At 31.2% G+C, this 25,008-nt stretch overlaps 1 protein-coding gene across 9 annotated transcripts in view; it reads left to right on the forward strand.

Annotated features, from left to right (window-relative positions):
• The window catches only part of LOC105318013 (regulator of G-protein signaling 7), a 56,843-nt gene extending 35,867 nt beyond the window's left edge, over nucleotides 1-20,976 (forward strand). For 2 of the 9 annotated variants that reach the window (XM_034470117.2, XM_034470116.2), the window contains 12 exons: nucleotides 3,983-4,034; nucleotides 4,582-4,723; nucleotides 6,303-6,384; nucleotides 6,818-6,904; nucleotides 8,107-8,193; nucleotides 8,574-8,635; nucleotides 10,112-10,225; nucleotides 10,519-10,650; nucleotides 10,891-10,965; nucleotides 12,070-12,184; nucleotides 12,534-12,626; nucleotides 16,163-17,744. In XM_034470117.2, the coding sequence (XP_034326008.2) occupies nucleotides 3,983-4,034; nucleotides 4,582-4,723; nucleotides 6,303-6,384; nucleotides 6,818-6,904; nucleotides 8,107-8,193; nucleotides 8,574-8,635; nucleotides 10,112-10,225; nucleotides 10,519-10,650; nucleotides 10,891-10,965; nucleotides 12,070-12,184; nucleotides 12,534-12,626; nucleotides 16,163-16,273 (1,152 nt within the window). In that variant the 3' untranslated portion in view covers nucleotides 16,274-17,744. Of the gene's footprint in view, nucleotides 1-3,982; nucleotides 4,035-4,581; nucleotides 4,724-6,302; nucleotides 6,385-6,817; nucleotides 6,905-8,106; nucleotides 8,194-8,573; nucleotides 8,636-10,111; nucleotides 10,226-10,518; nucleotides 10,651-10,890; nucleotides 10,966-12,069; nucleotides 12,185-12,533; nucleotides 12,868-16,162; nucleotides 17,745-17,982 lie in introns of those variants that run through there. The other 7 variants (XM_034470112.2, XM_034470113.2, XM_034470111.2 and 4 more) reach the window with 7 other exon arrangements.
• Nucleotides 20,977-25,008: the final 4,032 nt, after the last annotated feature.

Raw genomic sequence — 25,008 nt, forward strand, 5'->3', positions numbered from 1 at the left:
TTCACATGAGTTTTAAACAACTTTAGATTAGATTCTATCTGTCACATAAATAATTAATAAATTTTCTATCATTTAAATTGTGTGCTTCAACAAATACTGATTCCGATTACCTTGAAGTCATTAATTTTTCCATTGGCTATTGACAAAAAAAGAGACGCTTGACCATCCAATGAAAACAAATACACAGAGTTTGATTGACAGGTTCAGCCAGGTGCAGGTCTCACCCGATGTCCGAGGTTATGTGTGCCGCTTATACAAAGCCGAATGGTCTTAGTAAGAGTTATCGATGTAATTAAATATAAAAAAAAATACAAGCTTATCAAAACATGCTCGTGTAAGTTTAGCAAGTTGATTAAGGCTTGTTCCAACAGAAATCATGTTTTGCTAATTGTATTTAATATTTTTTATGTATAGCGAATTTTAATATTGTACAGTCATTTTACCGGTAACGAATCAGTATGCGGTTTCGTCGTGCATGCAACTATTATTATCGGAATTCCAAATGTTTTTATTTTATGTTTAAATCGCGTTTCTTTGTCCTTCTAAACTGTAGTATCAAACTTCCGAAAATATAAAGGAAGTAATTTCAACACCCCCTCCATTTTCCTAGTTTCGAATTCGTTTCCCAGTATCGAATTAAGCGCCCTTTATCACTTCTGACCGAATATTTTGAGGCGAATTAATTTCAAAAATATACTAGAGGTACATGTTAATGGACTTATAAATGAAGAAGGAAAAACAATTGTGGGAATATGTCTTTTAAACAAAAAATATGATCGTTATTTTTATCATACCGTTTTCCCGTCAAATTAAAACTGGACTTGAACAGTTTTCATTTGCGTTACTTTATACTATTGAATTTTCATAAAAACACTTTATAATAGTAATTGATGATAAGTAGTTGCCATTTTCCTTTGTTTTTCCCGTATATCTATCAATATATTCAGCCAAATAATACTTCTGTCGCAATGAACCGAAACTAGGAAAACTACACGTGGTTCTATTTGAAGTCGTAATTTCATTCAAAGCTCCATTATTATTTGATATGATGCATTATCTTTTTAAATGAATTATATTTACTAATTATCCACTAAATAGGGATCAATAACAAACTTATTTTCATAGTTAGGTTTAACTGTTTTCACACTTTCGTTTTTTCTGCTTTGATCTTCCGGCAGCTCATATCTGGGTCACATTTTTAATTTGTAAACAATTCGGTAAATAATCGTGCAAATGGCAAACAACTTAATTTAAACATATTTTATTGAGTAATCAAATGGATTAGGCAACAGGCAAAGCCTATATAAATCCTCTCCAAAATACAAAGTGGCAAACAACTTCACGCACTGATAGAATATTTATTTTTGTTTTATAATTACCTAGCTAGGATTTTTTAAAACCTCAACTTCGTCTTCCACTAGTAATTTTTCTAAAAATTATTCGATACTGGCAAATATTCGTTACCGGTAAAACGACTGGACCAGTACTGAAACATCGTATAAAAACGTTATATATACATGTACTCTGTAACTAGTCGTCTTTTAATACATATACCTTTCTTTTGTTTGTTAAAAATAAATTCAATTTTGTAAAAAGATAAGTATATCATTTCCTCTAGATTTTTTTTCATGTAAATACCTACAAAAGAGTTTTGCCAATTACAAACAGTACATGTAATGTAAAACACGGGCGCCATTTTGAAACAAATTGTCAGAGAGTTCCGAATGAAATCTGATGAACGTTTCACATGGTTCTCGCACGCTTTGGTCGAAACGATTTACACGCTTTGTCCGAAACTCTGCACGCTTTGTCCGAAACGCTAAACGGTTTACACGAAACGCTTCACGATTCACACGAAACGCTAAACGGTTAACACGAAACGTTTCTTGCACGTAAGTCGCACGCTTTTTTGGTATAGTAGTACGTTTCAGGGTCTGTAAATTTGTCAGCACGCAACAATTCTAAATTGTACATTGTTTTTAAAAATTTAGAAATATTTAAATAAAGAAATTATCTTAGAGAAAAGGTTACGTGTTTTGTAAACGGGTTCGGTTTAAAAAAAACAAACCACAATTCCTGACATGACCCATGAGTACATACTGTTTACAACAATGCTTGCTACCCTCTGAAAATTTAACTCGCCATTAAATATCTCATTTTTTAAATAATGTTTGTTACGATTACATAAACTGTGTGCGACAAATAGTTTTCCTAAAATATTTTCTTATTTTCTTTTTCAATACACGTTTTATATGCAGGCTTTCAATCACAACACGTTTTTATAACAAAAGCAGAACTGAAAGTTTAGTAATTATAATCGTTTGACACCACATCACATATATTTTCAACTCGCAGCAACAACGGAAGACCTACTCGTGGCTTTGCCACGAGCTCTGCTCTAGTTTATTACACTTTTTTGACTGTATCCAACCCTTTCTCTCACAGTGCAAAAAAAAGCTCTAATGATATCAAATGCAACACTGAACTTACACACTAGGTTGCCAAATTTTGAAGACAATGCCTGCTCATTATGTGCTCTGGCTATCTGCTCTGCCACTTTAAAGGGATATTATTTGCTTATTACACCAAATAGAGAGAAAGCTTTCGACATGAAGTCTGCATGCTCATGCAGGCCTAAGTAATGGGTTTGATTTACACTCGCCTGTCATGTAAATGTTAGACATTGATAGTTTTGTTACATGCACATTGTCTCTCTGACTACTGGAGAAATGGCTGTCCGTCCATAGTTACTAATCAAGATCAACCGAAAGCCTAAGTCTCTTCTGCCTCTATGAATAATTTTGATAGCCCCATCTCATTTAAACTCCTAAACCTATATGGACCATCAGATCTTTACCCATGATTTGGAGGAATTAAGGATCAGTGATCATTTTGGCCGTATTTGGTAGTTAATGGGAAAAAAAATCACAGAAATTAAAGTAATCAAAAACTAGCTAATATTTACCTACATGTGGAAAATTTTGAAATTGTCAAAATTACAGTCATCAGAATTTCAAATTGCAAAAATTAATGCCAAATGTTATGCTAACCATGCAGAATAACTCATCACATTGTACATTTTTTCCAACTGAATACTTTTGCTTCTTGCACTAGACTAAGACCTTCTACACCCATTAAAGGATGAAATGTGGGGACCGGAAGGGGGAGAGTGTTGTATTTTTGTGTTTTGGAGATGATTTCATGAGTTTTTAAGATTTTCTTAGGTTAAGAAGGCTGGGTGGTCAACAAATTAACCATCAGAATTGTCTCAAACTTCGACATATGTTAATTTGGCCATAAACTACAATCTAGGAAAGAAAAAATCCAAATATTTTCACTTTAAAGGGGCATGGTCACAATTTTAGCGAAAAATTATTTTTTCGATTTTAATGTTTACAATGCTTCATTAAGGCATTTTTAATAGGCAACCAAAATTTGATTGTCATTTGTTGAGTTATAAGCGAGTTACAGAGCTTACAGTTCTTCGCTATGTAAACAAAGCTTTTGTTTACATTTTGAATGTTGAAGTGAAAATTCCAGTTTTAGACCTCAAATGAATGTGTTAATCGTTAGTAACTGTTTATTTATGCTTTAAATGAATAAAAAGATAGACAAATCAGCTTGAAATTTTTTTTTACTGGTATATTCAACCTATGTAAAAACAGGGCACAAACCTAATATAATTAATTGTTTACATGACGAAGAATTGTGAGCCCTGTACCTTGCTTAAAACTCCTCGACTGGCATCCAAATTTCATTTGATCATTAGAAATGCATTCCTAAAGCATTGTAAATAATAAATACAGAAAAATAAAATTTGACCAAAATCGTGACCATGCCCCTTTAAAATTAATTTTCTTGGTAATACTGTGTATCTTTCTACAGAGCTCTTCTTTTAAAAAGATTAAAATGCTTTAAAAGTGGCTGCTGCCATCGAGCCACCTTAAACAAGGGAATGATGATGTTTCATTATATATTGCAGACGCCATGTTTTTGGCCATCGAGGTGTGGAGAACCAGAGAACACAGATTATGGTTTGTGTCTCTTTTCATCATACGAATAGCCTAGGATGTTTTGTTTTTTTGGTCAGATAAAGGGTATTTCCATTATAGTTTTTATGAATATAATATGTTTAAGTAGAGAACCTTTTTCTATTGACTATAACGTCGTAATAGTCAGTGTTGCTGCTGCCATTATATTTCATATATGAGTTTTCTCCTTAACATTTTGATGAAAAAGCATTTCTACTTTTTCAATAAAACATAAATAATGAAAATTGACATTGAAAGCTGCTGACATATCTTTTTCAATATAAATATTAGTAAATCATTGATTGAAATAGTTTGAATGAATTTAAGAAATATGCCAAGTTTTTATAACATCACTTAAATCCTCTCTGTCCATCATAAACTTCTGAGTGTGATTTGGTTATGTGGGAAACTATGTAGGGCTGTAAGCTGTACAGACTGAAAAATAAAAATTTAGGTTGATTGCCTATGTACTTTGTAAGTAAATCAATGCTTGGGAATTGTGACAGACATGTTGGAATAGCTGCTCCATTAACTTTTGATTCTTTTGCAGCCGTATACTTATGCAAGAGAACAATGCAAAACAAACAGAGACTGGAACTTGCAGACTATGAGGCCGAGAACTTGGCAAGACTTCAGAAGATGTTCTCTAGAAAATGGGAGTTCATATATATGCAAGCAGAGGCACAGGCTAAGTAAGCAATCTCAAAGCTTGCGTGGGTGTTTTAGTAAATGAAGGTGGCAATTGGTCAGAGAGTCTTTTGTACTCTACGCTTAGATTTTGATAGCCGATGTCTATGGTTGATGGAGCCAAATTGGTCTTGCACAATTGTGAATGTGTCTTCTGTTCTTTCTGTCATGGTTCAGTATAGTTGATTAGTTTGACTGTTGAAGACTTAGTAAACAGGTTAACAAATGTATATTTTAACAAATTTGCACTCTTCTGGGAACAATGCAACCAAGAATAGGATTTATGAATATTTTATTTGAAGCATTGTTGCTTTATAAATAATATTAGTTTGAAAATTAGTGCCATAAATGTTGTTTGATTCACTAGTCATATTATGTATACTTGTTGACTTTAATTGAGTCACGACTTCTATTTGTGTTCCTTCTACAGCTTGTAATTAGCTTACAGTTCTTGCTGGGAGTGCTTATCATGCATAATAAAACTAAAAATGAAAGAACTAAGACCTGTTTTTAATTATTGGAAAAACAAAACAAGAGGGCTTTAAACCAATAATTAAACCATAAATATTAAGTGTGATACCTGATATATGAAGGGGTTGTAAATAGCCTAGAATGATTACCTTTGGGCCCCAATAGTATTGTCATATCATGGGGTTGCAAAAGGGGATGCCTTTCATCAAATGATCTTTATTTTTACATAGGACTACATGTTGGAGAATGTAATCTTGTTTGATTTACAGCAGACAAATAAATGACCAAGTGCTGATTTATTCTTACAGATATAAGACAAACTATTTTACTGCCTGCTTTTTGAGAGTGCATTGATCTCTCTCTTATCCTTAAACTATATTTTTTCAAAGGTATAGAAGTTCACAAATCTTGTTGACATTTTTACTTAAATTATTTGTACTGTCTGAGTATACAATCTTTCACAGTTTGCAAAAAAAAAAAGATTTTCTTTTAGAAACCTTGCAATATATTGTTCATTGCAATCATCCAGTTTTCTGCTGAATTGTCTTTCTCAACATTGTCTATCAAATATTACTAGTACAACTGATTTCTTTAGAATTTTTGCATGAAAAAAAAAATAAACAAGCAAATTCATTCTATAATTATACACATTATGCTATGGAAAACTACTTCGAAAACGCATTCTTCTTGTGAAGAAACATGGTACGTACATGTAAATACCCTAAGATTTGCTCAAAAACATTTTTGTGACAATCATACTTCTCTTTTATAACCTCACCAAGGTAATTGTATTGTTACTAGCATACAGTTTATTGTGAAATTTCTGTTTATAACTATGATTTTGAAGTCAGAAAATGGATTATAAAGTATTAAGTCCTTATGAGCTAGATACCGGCATAGTGGTTCATTTATCCAATTATTAATCAACTATCAACAATCAACAATTAATTTCGAATGAAATCATTTTATGGTCTATTTAAACATGTTTGATTAATATGGCCATTTTTTTCAACAATGAAATTGAATTACTCTTCACGCAACCATTTTAGATCAACCCCAAAAAAAATTAAGTATGTGTTTCTAAAGAATATGATTTTTTTTTTGTTCACACAGGGTGGATAAAAAGCGAGACAAGCTAGAAAGGAAAGTGTTGGACAGCCAGGAGCGGGCTTTTTGGGATGTCCACAGGCCTGTGGTAGGTCTATACAGCTGGTATATTCATTACAGGAATTTACATAGAAATGGTTTTTATACAATAAATCAAGACCCACCCCCTCCAAAAAAATTGAAAATGCTTTTAGACTAAAGAGCACAATGCACCAAAGCAGTTTCATGATAAGAATAGAAATTGTAAAAAACAAATTAGATTATATGATCTCAAGGGTGTACAATTATAATTTATAAAATCTCTATTTTGTCAAACAGATTTCTTTTAACCTTATTATTTAATTTTAACATCCCATTGGTGTTGTTAATTAATAGAGGGTGTAATAAATGCATATAATTTACTAGCTAATGCAATAATGTGTGTATAATCAAGGCTTTAGTAAAATAAATGAAATGGATGATTGCGTTTTGTTGATATTATTTGATAAAAAAAAAATTTACGCCTCTTTTTGTGTTTTTAGCCAGGATGTGTTAATACCACAGAGGTAGACATTAAGAAGGCGTGTCGAATGAATCGACACCCCAAGATGACTCGCGTAAGTAGCATGGTAAGTGCATGGTTCGGCCGAGCTGTCCTGACTGCAGACTGAGGCATGACTACTTCAGTAGTTCTGGTATAGATAAACATTTATTTGTAGCATTTCTACATGTCATAATGGTCACTCTTACAAAGCGCAAAGTTCTGTAACTTTTTTTCATGGAAAGGTGCCATATTTAGGTGTACTATTTTAAGATTAACACACTTTTAGAGGAAATTGTTAAAAAAAAATTCAATTTGATTTTTTTGATTTTTCTTAATTGCTACAGTATTTCTTAAATGACGGTATTTATTATTTAGGAACTTAAGAACATGTAGTCAAAATTTTGCTAGATGCAAGAACATGTATTCAAAATATATGTACAAGACAGCATATTAGCACAGATCATCAAAACATGTTGAAATGCAAACTTAGAAATATTTTTTGCTGAGAAAATCTTAAATGTTGCTGTTATTTCAATAATATCTGACATTTTGAAACTCTTTTTCCTCATATATTTTATTTTGAAAGGACTTTTTTTTCTTTATTATTTTACTTGATGTTGATTTGTAATTTTCATGATCACTTTTTTTTTGTTGATTAATTATTTTGCCAATCTTAATTCTCTTGCTGTTTTCTGGAATGTTGAATTTGAGATAAAGCTTGAGCATTCTTGTTTAATTTGTCACGCACTTTTTCTTTCAAAAAATGAGAGCTTTATGTTTCGATCCTTTCATTTTTTCCCAGTGGAATTGGTTAATGAATATTGTTCAAAATTCTCCTCTGTCTACAATTTTCTTGTTTCGACCATTATAGTTTTTTATGCTGCAAGTCTATATGCATGTTTAAAGGTAAATTGAATAAAACCTTCTTATTCTGAATTTTTTTAATTTTGAAAGGTTTGAAGTATGATACTAACGATTTAATCTCAAACAGCTTTTATATGAAATGTATTACTGTGGAACCATTTAGATTCAAGGATGGCCAATTTTCTAGGATTGCCTTTGGGTTTTTTTTTACAAGTTTGTGGAGATAATATCATAAGTTCATTTGTATGAATAATAAATATATTGATATAATTTTATAATTCCTTGAGGATTTAAAGTTCATGGTTGAGGGTTACTCGCAAAGTTTTCTGAAAATATGGCCAACAGGAATTATATTGATATCACAGTATCACAGTGTACGTTCTATGTAAATTGATAGATAAATGTGAATGTCTTTTTTTTCAGCCAAATTACGCTGTTCCAGGGGGCAGACTCAGTCCTAGCATATCTGAGTCTGATTTATTTAATCCGTGTGACAATATACGACATGATGTGAGTTCATTTCAGTAAAAACAGTACCATTTATTGAAAGGAGAATAAAATTTTATTTTTGTCTTCAAATACAATAAAAGTAGATATGGTTTTGAGCCAATTTTGAATTGATTGTACTGATTATGAATCATGTAAATTGAATTGAAATTGCATTGAAATGAAAGGAGAAAAAGTTATGTTGATTCATAAGCTAAATAAATATATCTTAAAAGTGATAAATAAAGTGCATTAATTTACTTTTATTTTTGAAGTGATTGTTATGAATATAAAAGATTTATATGTATAAAAAATCAAAGTTTTTTCATATACATGTATCACAAAGAGATATATTTGATTGACACTAAATGCACATTAAGTATTTAATTTTTTTGAACTTTCAGATAAGTTTATTAAGAAAGAAACTAGAAAAAAGAAGAGTTAAAATATCCAAGGTCTCAGAAAGGTATGGTATTGCATTAAGCTGATTGAAGTAAAGCTGATTTAAGTAAATAGTATATAAAGAATTGAATACATTGTATTGTGATTGTCTTATGTTGTTATATACATTGTAGAAGGAATTAAATTGGCTTTCACAAGTTCATTTACATTAAAATGAGAAACCACTTGACTACTGTATATCCGGGGTTTTTTTTGGCGTGTCACAAAATATGCGAAAATTGGGAAAATCTGTAACAATTTTAATTTGCGGCAGTCATTTTTTGTGATATAAAAAGTTTTCTTATAGAAAATGATACAGGATATAATTTCTGCGTATTCCAATATTTGCGATTTAAAAGGGGTTGCGAAAAAAGTGAAAATTAAATCATCGTGAAAATTACCGGATATATGGTATGTTCCATAAGCGAGATCAGTATCAATTTTTCAGCTTAGTAAAAGGTGCAAACACCACATATAACAAATCAATAGAGTTCTGTAGTAAAAAAAAATTGCAAGTAGTAGTTTTAGTTAGACCTATACACCTTTATCACTTATCTTGTCAAAATGCAGACTTTTTTGTTTCAATCAATCAAAGTTATCAAGTGTGAATTGATTTGGTCAGTTGAAAAGATTTGTATAGTGCATTCAGATTTTGCAGTCTTCTCTATTTGCAATGGTTTTGAAATTTTTATTTTTAAGTTTTTGTTTTTTTGAAATGATGATGGATCAAACAATTTATGAATTAGCTTTTTGGACAATTTTTTTTTCCATATCCTAAACCACAGAAAATTATTGGGTCTAGATTTAATTGTTGTGGAAACATTGATACAAGGTTGTCAATGTGTTTCATGCTGTCAATGATACTTGTCAGTAAAGTGATATGGACACATCAAATTTATTGCCACTGGATGGTTTACCGAGTTTAAATTTGGAAAAGACTGGCGAATTTCAAAAATTATTATATGCTTTTCTCTTGCATTTTTTTTATTGATCATTAGCCTTCAGACTTGTATTACTTAATGCATGTACTTGATCATATAAAGTGCTCAGACAAGTAGGGAAAGTATTTTCTTCCCAAAAGGACTTCAAAATTTGTCAATGTAAATCAGTTCTGAAATTCATGTATTTAAGTTGGGTATTAATTCATAGGTTTTAATTCTTGGAGTTTACAGATATACATGTATTCATAAATTATCTTGAAACGGACATATTTCAATACAAATTGTCTCTTCATTTTGTATTCATTTCATTTGAAATACATTTTGTTGTTCCATAAGACGACCATTTCCTGTGATAAAGAAAATGTGTCTAAAAAGTTCATCTATTAAAATGGCAAATAAAAATGATCTACAAAGATTTTTGTGTCTTCTAATTAGTTTTGCTTTATCATTTGCAAATCTAACTCATATTTAACGTTAAGCTATATTGCAGAAATAAGATCAGATAGGTATGTCATCATAAAAGTAAATTATGTATGATACCTGTAATTTGCTCTCAACAGTTATCTAGCGTATTATGAGCAATATGCGGAGTATGACGCTTTTATAACCGCTCCAGACCCCTCCAATCCCTGGATATCTGATAGCACAGACTTCTGGGAACAGGAGAAAACTCTGTAAGTGAGCCTCCACACTGTAAATCAATTACAAAATAGACTAGCTGATATCATTTCTAATGCATTCTTACAATTATGTTATCTTTACTGCAATTTGCAACCATTGAATGCAGTAAAATGTGTTTCTGTTTGATAAATTTGAAAGAAGAAAAAAATTCTGGAAAGAATATTGTATATAAGGTTCATGAATATGATTTTATGATTAATTTACATGTACATGTAATTATGGTTGTATGAAAAAGAATGGCAATGTAATATGATCCTATACATGATTTTCAATGTAAAATATTTAGAAATCCACGAGATATACCACAGCGAAGGGTGAAGCGTTGGGCATTTAATATAGAGGAGTTACTCCAAGATCCGGCTGGGAAGGATCAGTTTAGTAAATTTTTAGACAAGGAATTTAGTGGAGAAAATCTTAAGTAAGTTAATACAGTTTTATGGATTAAGGCAATCAAAAGAATGTAGTACATTGTAAAACTTTTAAAGTAGTTACATGTAATATCTTCATTAAAGAATGCTGTAAAGATTTTTAGATATTTTTTGCAATCTGTGGCATACTGTCGTAAATGTGAGAATTTGTTTTACAGTTTTTTACAACAATTACAGATGTTAATACTGGATATTATATTAGATATGAAATAATTTATTGTTTTATGTAGATTTTGGTTGGCTTGTAAAGAATTGAAAGGGTTACCTATAAGAGAAGTTCACCGTAAAGTACATGAAATATTTACGTAAGTAAAATGTTTGATATTTGTTCTTATTTGTACCTTATTCATTTTTGTATTTCATGGCAAAAAGTGCTCTTAGTAGAAAGGTCTTTTTTCTTTTTTAATTCATATTTTTTAATGTTCATGGATCCTTAGTCCCCTGAGTTTAAAAGTATCCTTAAAGTCATTGTAAAGATGTTTAATATGTTTCTCCAACGTTATGTATGAATTGAAATGAAATTTCACTATTTTATCTATGCATTTTTCAAAGCTTCAGCATATTTGTCCAACAGAATTGTAATTTTAAAAAAACTATAAAAAGTTGTATCTGTTTAAAAATTTGACTGGTGCATCGGATTGTTGAATCTTTCTGTGAATTGAAAGCATTAAACACAGCAATAGACTAAACATTTTTCAATAAATAGATATGACCCAATTAATTGAGAATATTTAAAAGTTATCGAGCTTAAGAGATGTCATCTAAATATCAATGGTTAAAAACAGTCATTTCATTTGTTTAGTAAATTCTTTCTATCTTATTTTTTCCTCAAATATTATGTACGTTAATTGCTTCGACGTTAATTGCTTCGAAAATCATCGTAAACACAGGTCTTATTTTTTTGTGCTGCATATTGTTAATAGTGGTAGCTACCATTCAGTTGAAGAATATTCTAACTTGTTCTCAAAAGATTTGTTGATTGTGACATAAAGACTCATTCTTGATTCTTTGTCAATACATTTTAAAGCATAACTTACGAGGTTTAGTAGGAAACGCCTGCATTTAATGTGAGAAAATCATAAAAAGAGTTGGTTAGTAAGGGCAACATTAATTGTTTCGTTTCTTCGAAAAAAATTTAGTCAAAATGGTGAAAGAAAGTAAGAGAAAAAACATAAAAGCAGCTGTTTGCCACAACTATCAATGTATTATCACAGAAATGGTATAAAACTACGAAGAAAATTAGAGAAGTAACATTACGTTTGCGTTATACACCAAAATAAATGTCCAGTGTAGCAATTACACCAATGCTGTACTCACATGGTGGAGAGCATAACGCATTATCAGATAATTACATTTACATAATTGACCAGGAAGTGTGATTAGACTGTAATGAGTGTGGGTAATTTTAGGGAATTTCTGGCACCTGGTGCGCATAATCCGGTTAACGTTGACGGAACTATCACAGAACTTGTCAGGAACCGAATGGAAGTTAACCCAACGAGATACGTTTTTGACGAAGCTCAGGTAGAACTGGCAGCTTTTATTTGTGAATTAACTTCTTAATTGAGTTTAAGGACCATTATTTGCCATTTCTTTAATGACATTAAAGGAGAAACATGCCTTGCAAAATGTTTTTATTTTTACACGTGATGCTATTTCTTTATTGATCTTCTAAGAAAAATAAACCAAGTTTGAGAACAAATAATTGTAAAAATGCTGAAACAAATATTTCTATCTCTTAGAAATAGTACATTTTGATTGTACAATTATATCTTAATACACACAATTTCTTATAGAAGTCTTTTTAAAAATATTTTCGTTTTTAAATGCTAAGATATATGATTTGTAAATGAATTCTTCTATCCTTTTTCAGGACCATATATTTAAATTAATGAAAAGTGATAGTTACAGTCGCTATCTACGATCTGACCAATATAAGGAATTCCTCAGTGGCACACGGAAAAAAGTAAGACTATTGCCTGCCATAGCAAGCAACTTTTCGGCATTCAAACACTCGTGAATCAGTGTTTCTTTGTCCTACCCTGTGCCTGCTGAATCGTCTGTAGCGCTGTGGTACAGATGTGCCTTAATTTCTTGCCAATGTGGCAAAATTCGTTGTTCAGTATTGTGTTTAATTTGAATGCGACAGGCATAACAGCATTTTAATTTGAAGACATAAAAAATGTCATGTTGTGGGTAAATATGCATTGTATTTGTTGTTTAGTTCTTATTTTGAGCGGACTTGGCCTATAGGAGTAACAACGTAACACTCTATAGTGGTGGAAAGAGTTTTGATGATTTTATAAGCAACACAAAAAGCGAATCTACAATGCAATTATATTTACGTCTTAGCATTATTCACACATGTTTCAAAGTAAAACGAGGCATAATATTAAACCATACAAGTTTATTATTCATGAAAATAGATCTACTCTCTTTTTAAGGAATTTTAATCAATTGTAGTTACATATCTTTCAAGAAATTTTGATTTTGAGCATTCGTCTTTTCACCCAGATATGCTTATAAAATTAAGAGCTATTATAAAATGTAACTGCATCGCATATGATTAAAATAAGGTTGATAGCATTTGGGTGCAAAAACGGACATATGAGACGTTTATAACTTTCGCTACAAGAAAATGTAACACGAATTCTAAATTTAAGTGAACCATCAATCATAAATATCGGATATTACGACATAACGAAAATATACAAAAAGAGATACAGGTAACTCTCGATGGCTCGAACTTCGATCGCTCGAAGTTCTTGATCGCTCGAAGTGAGCCTAGGGTCCCGATTTTTTCCCCTATATAACTAAGCAAATTTACTCTTGATTTCTCGAACTCTTGATCTCTCGAAACCCTTGATTCCTCGAAGTCAAACTGCAGTCCCGTTGTTCATAATCTATAGTATTTTACTCTCGATACCTCGAAGTCGCTGTGTATCTCGAAGCGCTATACCTAATTAACACCTACCTGGTCATTTAAATGGCTCCAGGCGTTAGATGCGGGACCCGTGTCACAGGTTGTTTATTCAGGCGACACTCGTCATGCAAGGTGGTAATTGTTTAATGATTGACCATACCGATACCTGAACCATTAATACCAACCGTTTTACGATAATTGGGAGACGTAATGAAAATGAAAAATTATTTGAGACGAAACGATAATATTTAGCAATGGTCAAATTTTAGAATTATAAAACTGTAAAAATTATGCTTATCAGCATCATTGTCATTATAATGATTATTGCCGAAAAAGTTCTTGCAGCTTGCGAAGGACCCGTGGGAACAATGGGTGATACTCAGTTATCACATTTATGACATATCGATCGTCTCGCATGCAGTCCAGTAGTGCTGAGCAATCTGGTCTTGATATAATGCATAAAATTAAAAATTATTATGAATTTATTCGATAGTTGTTTGTATTGAGTTTTATTAACATCAAATTCTGTATATTTTACTGGAAAGAAAACGTTGTATAAGCACGTGCGTAAGGTTAGCACTAAATAAATGGCTTAATCATAACATCCGGTAAAAATAATTTTAAAACCCGTCGGTCAACCCGGAAAATTCCGAACTCTTGAACACTCGAACTCTTGAAACCTCGAAGTTTTTCCTTGGTCCCAGGGACTTCGAGCTATCGAGTGTTACCTGTATGTATGAATTAAGGTTTTTTTTTCAGAGAGGATAAATGCATATTTAACATTTTATTGAAATAAATTGTCTTTGTGATAACAATTTAACATTTGGACAAAGAAATTACCCAGTGTTGTTTTTTAATTGGTTGCCTTTTGTTGTAACACATATGTTGTATTTTTACGATTTCTTATAAAAGTATTATTACGGATTATGTTTTATTTTTTAACATTTTTGTACTTTTTTGTTCAGAGAAATGTTTATTTATTCTTTAAAGGGACATATCCACCATTTGATATGAAAATTTTTAAATTAAATTTTAGCTTTAATAAGGCATGCAAAGTGATCAACCAAAATTTCAGTGTCAAGTAAAGGCGTGATAGAGAGCTTACTATATATATATATATATATATATATATATATATATATATATATATATATATATATATATATATATATATATATAAGCCCAGGCCTTGGTTTTTGTTCACCTATTGAATGCTGATAAAAAAAAACTACATGTACCAGGTTTAAAACAAAATTAGATTTGACAAACTAGTATCTGTTATTTGTGTTCTTGAGAAGCTCGCAGTGTGGATAAAAATCTGCTTGAAACAGACATTTTTAAAGTACATGTGTGTTGAAATAGTTAAACAAAAGCATATGGCATGGGCCTTGTTTACAAAAAGAAAACATGAACTCATTTCTTGGTAGTAACTTGACAACTGATATTGAAATTTTGACAGGTCATCAAAAATACATTAGAGTGTAGGGACATGAGTAAAAAAAGAAATATAATATTTGAAAATGTTCACCTCAGCTCGTCACCAGTCCCTTTAAATCAATTCAATTAGATAATAGTTTGGAAATGATATAAAATTGTGCGATACTATGCATTTATTTTTATGTCTTTAATTTCATTTTTGTTGATTTCGATTTTGGCTTACTCATTTTAAATGAATTTCATTGTTTATTTGTTGCATACATGAATACTGCCTCTGTTGTTTTTTTCCTATATACTTGTATTTTTTAAAAATTATCTCTATCGATAACCTGCAACATCACCAATCATCAGTTTTATGTATGAAGTTTTTAGTAATAAAAATCAGAATAATTATATATTTCATAAATGTACTTGAAAGATTGGAACTATGAGCGAAAGTAGCAAACACGTGTTATACTAGTATGTTTCATTAGACATAATAAATAAAAAAGTATAAAGTTTAACATGGCTCTTTTCTCCATATGCATTCTGTATTACATTGCTTTTCTAAACATGAACAACTCTTTCCCGAAGAACGTATTTATTTTTATTGATTCATTTTCTTATTTCATTTTTACTAATTAAGTTTTTTGATTGCTCGTTCATTTATCAGAAGCACATAACTTGTGCATAGATTTATAGCGCAATTGACTATATGATGCCAAATGCAAAAATGTCTGACCCCTTGTAACATGTACATGAATTGTAAATATACGATCATTAATTCTTAAAAAAAAACTGTTTAATTTTGGATAATTTTCTCAGTTGAAATAATGTCATATAAAAATAACACAATATATTTCAGAGCGTCAGTGTAAAATATATATATATATATATATATATATATATATATATATATATATATATATATATATATATATATATATATATATATGAAAATTTACAAATAATTCAGTAGGTTTTTGTCTATGCTGAAAATGAGTAACACTTGTGTTTCCCCGTTAATTAGTAGTATTTTGTTTTCCAATGCTATAGTGACAGATGTATTTAGGAAATAGAAAGCAGTGTGTAGATTCTAGATGCATAGATATTAACTTTATTGTAATTTGGGTTAAATGTGTCTGATTTATTTTTTTCTGCAGCTTGTTCGTATGAAGGTCGGTTATTATTTAAGTTCTAGATGTGCCAATAGCCAACAGTCTCTCTTTTTTTTAAAAGCATATACCCAATGTTGTCAAAAACTACACTCATAGCTTTCAGAAGAAAATAAGATACACTTTTTATTAAATCTTGCCATATTTTAATCCTTATTGTATACAAGTTTTTTTTTACTCCTTACTATTTATCTATTTTCGTGTGAAATGCATTCTGGACTTAATAGTTTATCAAATGTATACATCTTGTTCTCTTTGTCTTTCTGACATTTTAAGTCATTGCTGTCGTTTGTATTCAGAATTGGACAGTTTGTAAATGGTATTTATCGAACTTACTGTAAGAGATTTAGGTTAATCTCTATTTGTACTGAATGTTCCAAGTTCTAAACATTTCATTTTGAACAAGGTGTTATTTTTTCTCTTTTCTGGAGTTTCGTTATCTAAAATGTCGTTATTCAGATAATGTTAAAAATTCAAATCAGAATTTACAAGCTTTTAAGCATGGCAAGAAAAGAATTGTCATTGTAAAACTCGGTTTGTAGTAATGATTGCTAGATTGTAATGCCCATTCTTAGACTCTATTAAACTCCATGAGAAGAACTCTGAATAAAGACAAAGAAACACATCAAAGCTTATAAGCTTTAACATTTGGATTAGGTTAAAAACTGTTACACATTTTTTTTCTACAAATCTTAAAAAAAAGATGCGTATAAGTTCAGAAAGATCGAATGTAAAATCTTTTGGAAATGTCAAAGAAAATAAACTAATTTTGTCTTCTGAATGAATACAAGTTTGCAGTAAGAAATAATCATAAATTCCTTTACGTTTGCACAATTGAATTATAATTATACGTTGCAACATGTACACAAGTATTTAAAAAAAAGAAAGTTGAAGAATACATGTACGAGCATATAAGTTAATGTGAGGAAAATTAAAATCATTCCTCATCATCGATAAAAAGTATTAAATCAATAGATTTGAGATAATTCTATCTATTAATATTGGTATCTACATAAACTTAATAAAGTTTGAATTTTAAGTAGTAAATATGCAGGAGGAACCATATATTTTCAAAATCGCAATTTTCTTAATTGGCCGTGATATTCAGCAGTAAAGTTACATACAATTTGCATGGAATTCTATTCCCCTTTCAGTTTTTTATTTGTGGCAGTTCACTTCTATTGCTTCTATTGCTTCTTCTGCAATGTGTTCTCATTGAATTCTCATTGAAGATGGGTAGAATTACACTGGGTACCAGTTTCAAATCAAGTTGACACTCGACTGTTTTCTTTGAATTGATTGTCTATATACCGGTAAATATATTGTAAAGTATTTATTTACTACCGAGGTCACGTTTGCTTGGTCTTGTTATTTTTGTGCAATATTTATCTATCACGAATAGTAACTTGCATGTTTCATTATGCATGAACTGTGTATTTTGAAATATAATTATAAGTCAGAATGCAAACTTTTTTTTATTGTTCATTAAGAAAACTTTATATGGAATGATTAACCAATTTCTATCTTACTAACATTGCGGTTGGAGATGGACGGATGAATAATGTTTTTCAATGTACATATGTACATATCACTACAAACAATATATATATATATATATATATATATATATATATATATATATATATATATATATATATATATATATATATATATATATATATATATATATAGTGATGGTAAATTATTAAACATAACATCATGCTATCTTCTTCGTCCATCTTCTTCAAAATACTAACTGTTCTTTTACTAACAATATGTATTGTTAATTATCCTTTTGTTTCTGACAGACCCGATCCATTATACCAAAGTTACCGAGTTTAAACCTGGGTGGACAGTGATCTTGCATGGAACTTGTTCTAGCACAATCCGACATCCCATCACACAGCACTCAAAATGGCTTCCCCTTTTCCAAGAACTTTTCTCCCGGCTGTTATGCTTTGCACACCTGTTTTGTGTCTGTCGTTGTAACCCATATGCTACTTCGTGCATTTTAGGGACGTAAACCAGACTTAACTGCTGAATATAAGCTGGACTTTTATCTTTAAAACAAGCTTTGTGATTAACCAATAATGAGTATTGTACGTTGTGTATTTTTAACAACTCTTTTTCTTGCTCATGTGTTTTTATTGGTTTCTATCCATTTAAGTTTCATAAAAAGTACTTTTAAACTATTTTACTTTTCAGAGTAAAGATGGAGTAATTTTCAGTATCTCATTTACTTTCTCATATAGTACTTATTTGCTCATTTGCAGAGTCGTAAACGTTTGGAGATCCGAAAAGTAGCCGTTTGAACAGATTGTGATTTCTAAGGTGACTAACTGTGTGATTGACTAAATTGGCTTCCAATTATTGACCGGAAAAAGCTCCGGATTTGGTTTAAATCTTATGTTCCGTTTTGGATGACACAAATTTCATGGTGTTGCACGTACCTCACATGATTTGTGTACAAAATACCCACAAAGAAACACGAGCCATCTTTCGCCATTTTATCATTTCCTTTAACTGCGGAAGTAAAAGGGTATTGTGAATCCACAGTATTTCTTGATTAGTTGGGTTCACACCCGTTTGGGAACTTATATTATGGTACTCTTTATTTTATCGCTGTGTTTGTTAGCGTAAGTGATAGGAAAGTGACTGTGATAAGCTGATACAAAAACCATGTTGCTCTCATTGTAAAGTATGAATACCGATTCACAGCTACAGACCGATACTTTGAACTGAACGTTATTTTATGAAACAAATTGATTAGTAAATGTCTATGTTGGAAACACATAGTCAATGCATCCTCATTCTGTATTTTTTTTTAAAGAGAAAAAATAATACCCTAGTATTAAATACCACTTCGTATGTTGGAGCGGTCTTCAATACTTTGATAAATTAGATAAACCTTATTTACTTCAGTTTGAAAATATTATGTTGACTTAATTATATGAGAAAAAATGCCTTCTAAGTGATGATTTTTAGTACATAATCCTACAGATTTTTGCTTGTTTTCATTGATTTTCTTTTTAGAATATGGTTTGTTTTTAGCTTTGGTGCCGTCGTCGCCAAATGAAAAAAATTACCAGATTCTTATTTTCATCTCTAATGTAGACGTCTTAAAAATATACTAGCAATTTGGAACTACAAATATAACTTGATAGCAAAATATTTAAGTAATCTGACCTTACTTTGAGTTTAACTGTAGCCATATATACTTTTGCTTCTTTTAATTTAACTTTTCAAATCCATGGCAGTAATGGTATCGTCATATGGTTTGCAAGTACCTTTTGGAAATACTAATACATTTATCAGATCAGTAGTCGGTTGTTTATCAGTGTTAATGTTCCTTAAACTAACTCAAAAATTGCTGCCATTACAGAAAAAAGCATTTGCTCGAAGGCAGTCTCTTGGATAAAAAAAAATTGAAGAAGTGCATGTTGTGTCCTAGAGTTACTGAAAGATCCAGACAACGAAAATGAATAATCATGCATTGTTCCTGTGCATTCTTATTGCCCAGCTAACTACTTACCATCTATTTTCAAAGGGACCAACAGAAGTAAAAGTGATTTTGACGTCACTTTTTTAGCATGATTTGTGATTTATGCTGATTTTTTTTTTTATAGTTTAATATATGTTTCTTCAACATGTTAGAACATGGGATGAAAACAATCTTTTAAATTTCAGATGACTTTGGAATGTGTAAGGCCGGAAAATAATGGTTCTTTACTCAAACATTGCACGTTGTCCATTTTTTTTCTCTGAAAACTTCGCCACATTATTCAGATTTTGATAGAAAGAGTATTGGAAGTGCAAGGCAATACATACTTTATATTAAGAGCATACTAAAGTAAAGATATTTTTCTGCAGTATTTTAGTAAGCAAAAGTAGGAAAGTACGATTGATTGCCTCTGTGTGTTGATTAGTTGGTGCTAATTTCTGTGTAGTCCATTCCTAAACACGATTTGTTACATATTTTAAGTAAGGCATTCATTTGATTCTTGTTTGAAATCAAGAAGTAATGCCTAAAATAAATTGAGTGTAAACTCTAAGGTCACTGTCATAAATACATTTCATACGTTGCACAACATCCAATTTGCCCGTTTTTAGTCTTATATTTGTGTAAAATATCTTTACCATATCATTAATAACTGTTTGTTTGTATATATCCTTACTTGTATATAAGTATTACTAGAACAGTTGAATGTGATTATATATGTGTGTAATGTGTACATTTTGCAACGATATTAAGAAGGGGTATTGTTATTCATGTCTTGAAAGAATTGTTTCAGGGCTTGCCTATGTGTGTCATTGATTGTCTCCCCTTGATGCCATTCAGAAACATTTTGAAAGTCCCCTAACAGTTGTTGCTTGTCACAATAATTTACTTTGTTTCAGGAAATTGTTTCTTGTTGATGCTAGATGAAGCTAACTCGACTCATTTGAGTTTGGTTTGATTCCCCCTTTTCCCGAGCTCACTCGATAGCAAATATAAGAAATGATCTTGTGTACCTAAAGTCAAAACACATTTTGACATATTCTCGGCATTTGAATTTTCGATATCATTATTTTGGGTCATTTTCTCATTTCTCATTGAGACTGCATTTTGAATTTGCATCAACCAGAATCTCAGATAGTATAAATGTTGCATATTTGTTAATATAATATATTTCTAATGGTTTTAATTTGAATATTATTATCATTCATACTAATTATATAATTTGATAAGTTGTTATTGTGGTGATTTTTCCAACAAAGGGGAGATTACTGTCAGTGATATAGCAATAAAGGTTAAACAAATATTGACTTTTTGTTATGATAAGAAGCAACATTACAAACATAGAAAGAATCGTAAACTAAGATGTTGAGCTTCGACCACAAAGCGGAGAAGATCGAAAAATAATTTTGATACTGAGAGTGTTAATCGTAAAGTCAGGACACTGTGACAGCTCTTAATTCAAGATGGCGGCGATGTGTAATTAATTTGTGTATTACTGGGTAGGGGTATACGTTTCAATATATAACGTCCGTTAGGAAAAAGTCCACTTACGCATTTCCTATAGGCGGCAATGTTAACATTAGTATTCAAACATATATATCTCTGGGGTAACGAAGAAGATTGACTCGAATTGAAAATTGACCCGGGGATCATTTTTCAACGTTGAAATTGAGACCAAACGTCATGAATTATATATTCCGGGTCATTTTTTATCAGCTTGAATTGAAAAGGGCTAGAATGATTTGTTTGGACATTGTTGGAATAAAATTGATTTTCATTCCCTTTTGGGACTGAATTTAAAGGTCACCAAGGGCAGATTATTTACTAGTCTTTACTGTCAGAACTTTTTGTAGCATAAAGAAAATATGGCATTTGTTCTTGAGTGAACTGGAACAGAATACAAATTAAATTCTCTATTTTCGAAAACTAACATCAACCTCCACTGTACCCTTTATTGGGATAAAATGGGTGTCCCTTAATAATATAAACTTATCATAAATTCTATATGTCCATCAAATACTAGCCGTTAACATTACTTTTCAGGCTGATCGACATAGATTCTGACGTTGTACGTTTTTCTCATAATGAAAAATATATACCCTCTACCATGTAAGAGGATATATCACTCTCTCTTTCTCTCTCTCTCTCTCTCTCTCTCTCTCTCTCTCTCTCTATTAGTATGAGAAAAAATACATAACGTCAGCTGCCTGTGCATAATTCTAAGAAGTCAGGATACTATAAAATAGATGAGCCATTGTCAAATTTTTATCTGACAGGTCGACAACAATTTTTGTTTAATTCAATTAATTAATTAATTTAACGATAAATTTCGTAAACTTGCTAGATAATTTTTTTCCAAGCACCAGCCAACATTCTGCATATGCAAAGTTCATTTGAAAAGATTACAATTGAAGATATTATTATTTACTTTTTCAATTTCATTAACTATGTGTAGAAAAACTCAATGTTAACCTAAACACACCTAGCTAGTTTGCTATTTTACTTAGAGACATATCCTTTGTCACATTTGAAAGTTCATTCCAAGCACTAACAAATATCACTAGAAATATATAGGATCTTACGGCGTTTATAGTTTAAAATGCAGCTTGTTTACAACTTACAGCGATCCGCAGCAAATAAATCCAAGTCTCAAAAATGACACCCGTCCCCTTATTCTCTTTTGAGAAGTGGACAGGCATAGCCTAAATCAGAATATGAGGGTTTTCGAAGAGAAATGGATGTAGGCTATGCCTGTCCACTTCCCAAAAGAGAATACCGCTCCTTATCTCAACCATTCTTATTTCTTTACTTTCTGCTGTACTTCTTCAATCCAAGATTGAATTTAAACAGTAATAACTTTGAAATAAACATTATTTCAGCAATTAATTTAGCCAATCGTCTTAGCCATAACTTTACTGCCCGGCTCAATATTAACACTTCTCCGATGTCAACATCCGTTGCGCTGGTACTCTCATTCTTAAAAGGCACTATATAAATAGTGAGAAGGATAAATCCAGGTGTCTGTTGCTGTGTCATACATGGGATTTAATTCATTAGGCAGATATTAAGAAAATCAGTGTAGCAATTTTTTACAGAGTTATCAACCTTTTAAACAATTCAGGTTTAACATTGTTTGTTACAAATCACAGGCTTTAATATATCGTAGTTTATGTTTTTTTCGTTAATTAATGTCCAAATACCTTAAAAACAATTGATAAATAAACTGATGAATTCTTAAGTATTCGATTCTTTTAACAAATCCGGTCATGCACTCTCCCATCATCACCTCGACGAAACCAATTATACACACGGAGTGTGGTTCTTTTATCCCTCCCTCAGGAATGATGAAGCTCAGGAATCACCCGTCTCATGTGAATCTTGTTTCTGGGACGATCTGTTATGAAATCATGACCATTAAAATCAATGGCGACTGACAAAGCTTTAATGTCCTCCCCCGTGTAGGAGTTCTGATTGTCTTTACGGAGACGGACCAGTAGATCACCGGAAGCGGTGTTTGTAACGACACATGGCTGCCAGTCCCCGGTAGTGAACATCGTCACCACAGTGTTGGTGTCAGATAGCATTCTCACGGCTTTAATATCACTGTACACTACTTGTGGGTTGTACATACGTAAGTACATACCTATACAAGAAATGCTGACGGTGTGGTGGAGATGTCCCAGGAGATCAATTAACTTCAGTTCTGTGCTGTATCCTCCCATCCACAATTTGTTATCGTCGGTAACGGACATGTCATAAAGACGGTTTTTAAACTTTTTATCAGCTGGGAACCCAGTTTCTATAACGGAAGTAGCCGATGGTACATCTAATATTCTATTGCCCGATAATTTTATTTCTGTTCATCTATTTTTCAAATTTTCATCTTTAAAGATTCCCTAAGAATTTCCATCGATATGAGGACATGTTATTTCTAAATCTTCGATATCGTTGGTCCAATCTTTATCAAAATTAGATAGATGGTGCATCATCATGCAGCTTTGATAGAAATTTAACCTTTTTGACATATGTACATTTATGTATCACTCTATTTGTCAAAATCATGCAATTTTCTGCTTATTTTGACCTATTTGAAGATGTAGTAAGTCATTTGAACAAATTTTCTTTCCTTTAAAGCAGATCAGAATTTAAGCTACAATGTAACTACTGCATGATCCTTATATATTTAACATTCAAGTTCAATGTGACTATGTATAGGATACCGAACTGATATAATCAGATGTGTAGATTGTTCTCGACTATACCTGTACAGATGCAGTTTAGGGCCACATTGGATAAGAGTCTTGAAGCCATTCGATATATAAGTCACCATTGGTCATATTACATTAAAACTTGCATAATCAGAATCAGACTCAACTCGACATGGGTTATGTTTAGTTATTGAGACGAATAGATTAATAGCTTATTCAAGAAAGATAACTCTCAGTTACTTCTATTGATCTTTTTTTATGCACTCTACAGCTATCCATCCTGATTAATAATCTACACAATCGTTCATGCACAACAGTAAGCTTTTTTCTTCAAGGAGAAAGTTTGATATTACAAATCCCATTCATTTCGAACCGGTAGCGCTACACACGTGTTTCTATATGCTACACCTGAAGAAGAATTAAACTCAAAAGTCGTTGGAAATCAAATATTGTTCAATTATAAACTCGAACATACGTACCTTGCAACACAAATGCTGGTTTTCTTATAGTATGCAAATTTAGCAAGTACCAGTACTATAAAATCAATAATTGCTGCAATCTTGATGTGTTCATATTTATCTATTATAAAAAATCAGCACCTAAATCTAGAGTCCCATTGCTGCCATTTTTCAGCTTGTTTTAATAACTAATTTTTGTTACAGGGAATTGCTTAATTAAATGCTAATTGCAGCAAACTCGACACATTTAATTTTCCATTGTACCTTCTTTTCTTTTGCTCATTTGATTTCTGAAGACACCAAAAGTTCAAAATCATTTGTATAAGATCTCTAGATCTGTATATGAAATTTAGATATCATTATATTGCAGTGTCACACATGCAATTTGACTCATTTAGTGAATATTTCAAAAATCGGTGTACTAATTGTTTAATAGAGTCATCAACCTTTTACAAAATTTAGGTTTAACAATTGTCTTTGTTTAATCCAATGCACTTTTTTCAGTTCAGTTTCAGTTTATTTCACTCAACACCATATAATGGTACAAGAGGTACATAAGAAGAACAAACATATTTACATATATACAATATAGTTGTAAAGTTCATGAAAGTAAGTGGGGTGAACGAACAGTATGATTAATTTCTGAAATAAAGAAACACAATTTTCTTA

Source organism: Magallana gigas, chromosome 6 (assembly GCF_963853765.1).
Source record: "Magallana gigas chromosome 6, xbMagGiga1.1, whole genome shotgun sequence".
NCBI classification, from domain to species: domain Eukaryota; kingdom Metazoa; phylum Mollusca; class Bivalvia; order Ostreida; family Ostreidae; genus Magallana; species Magallana gigas.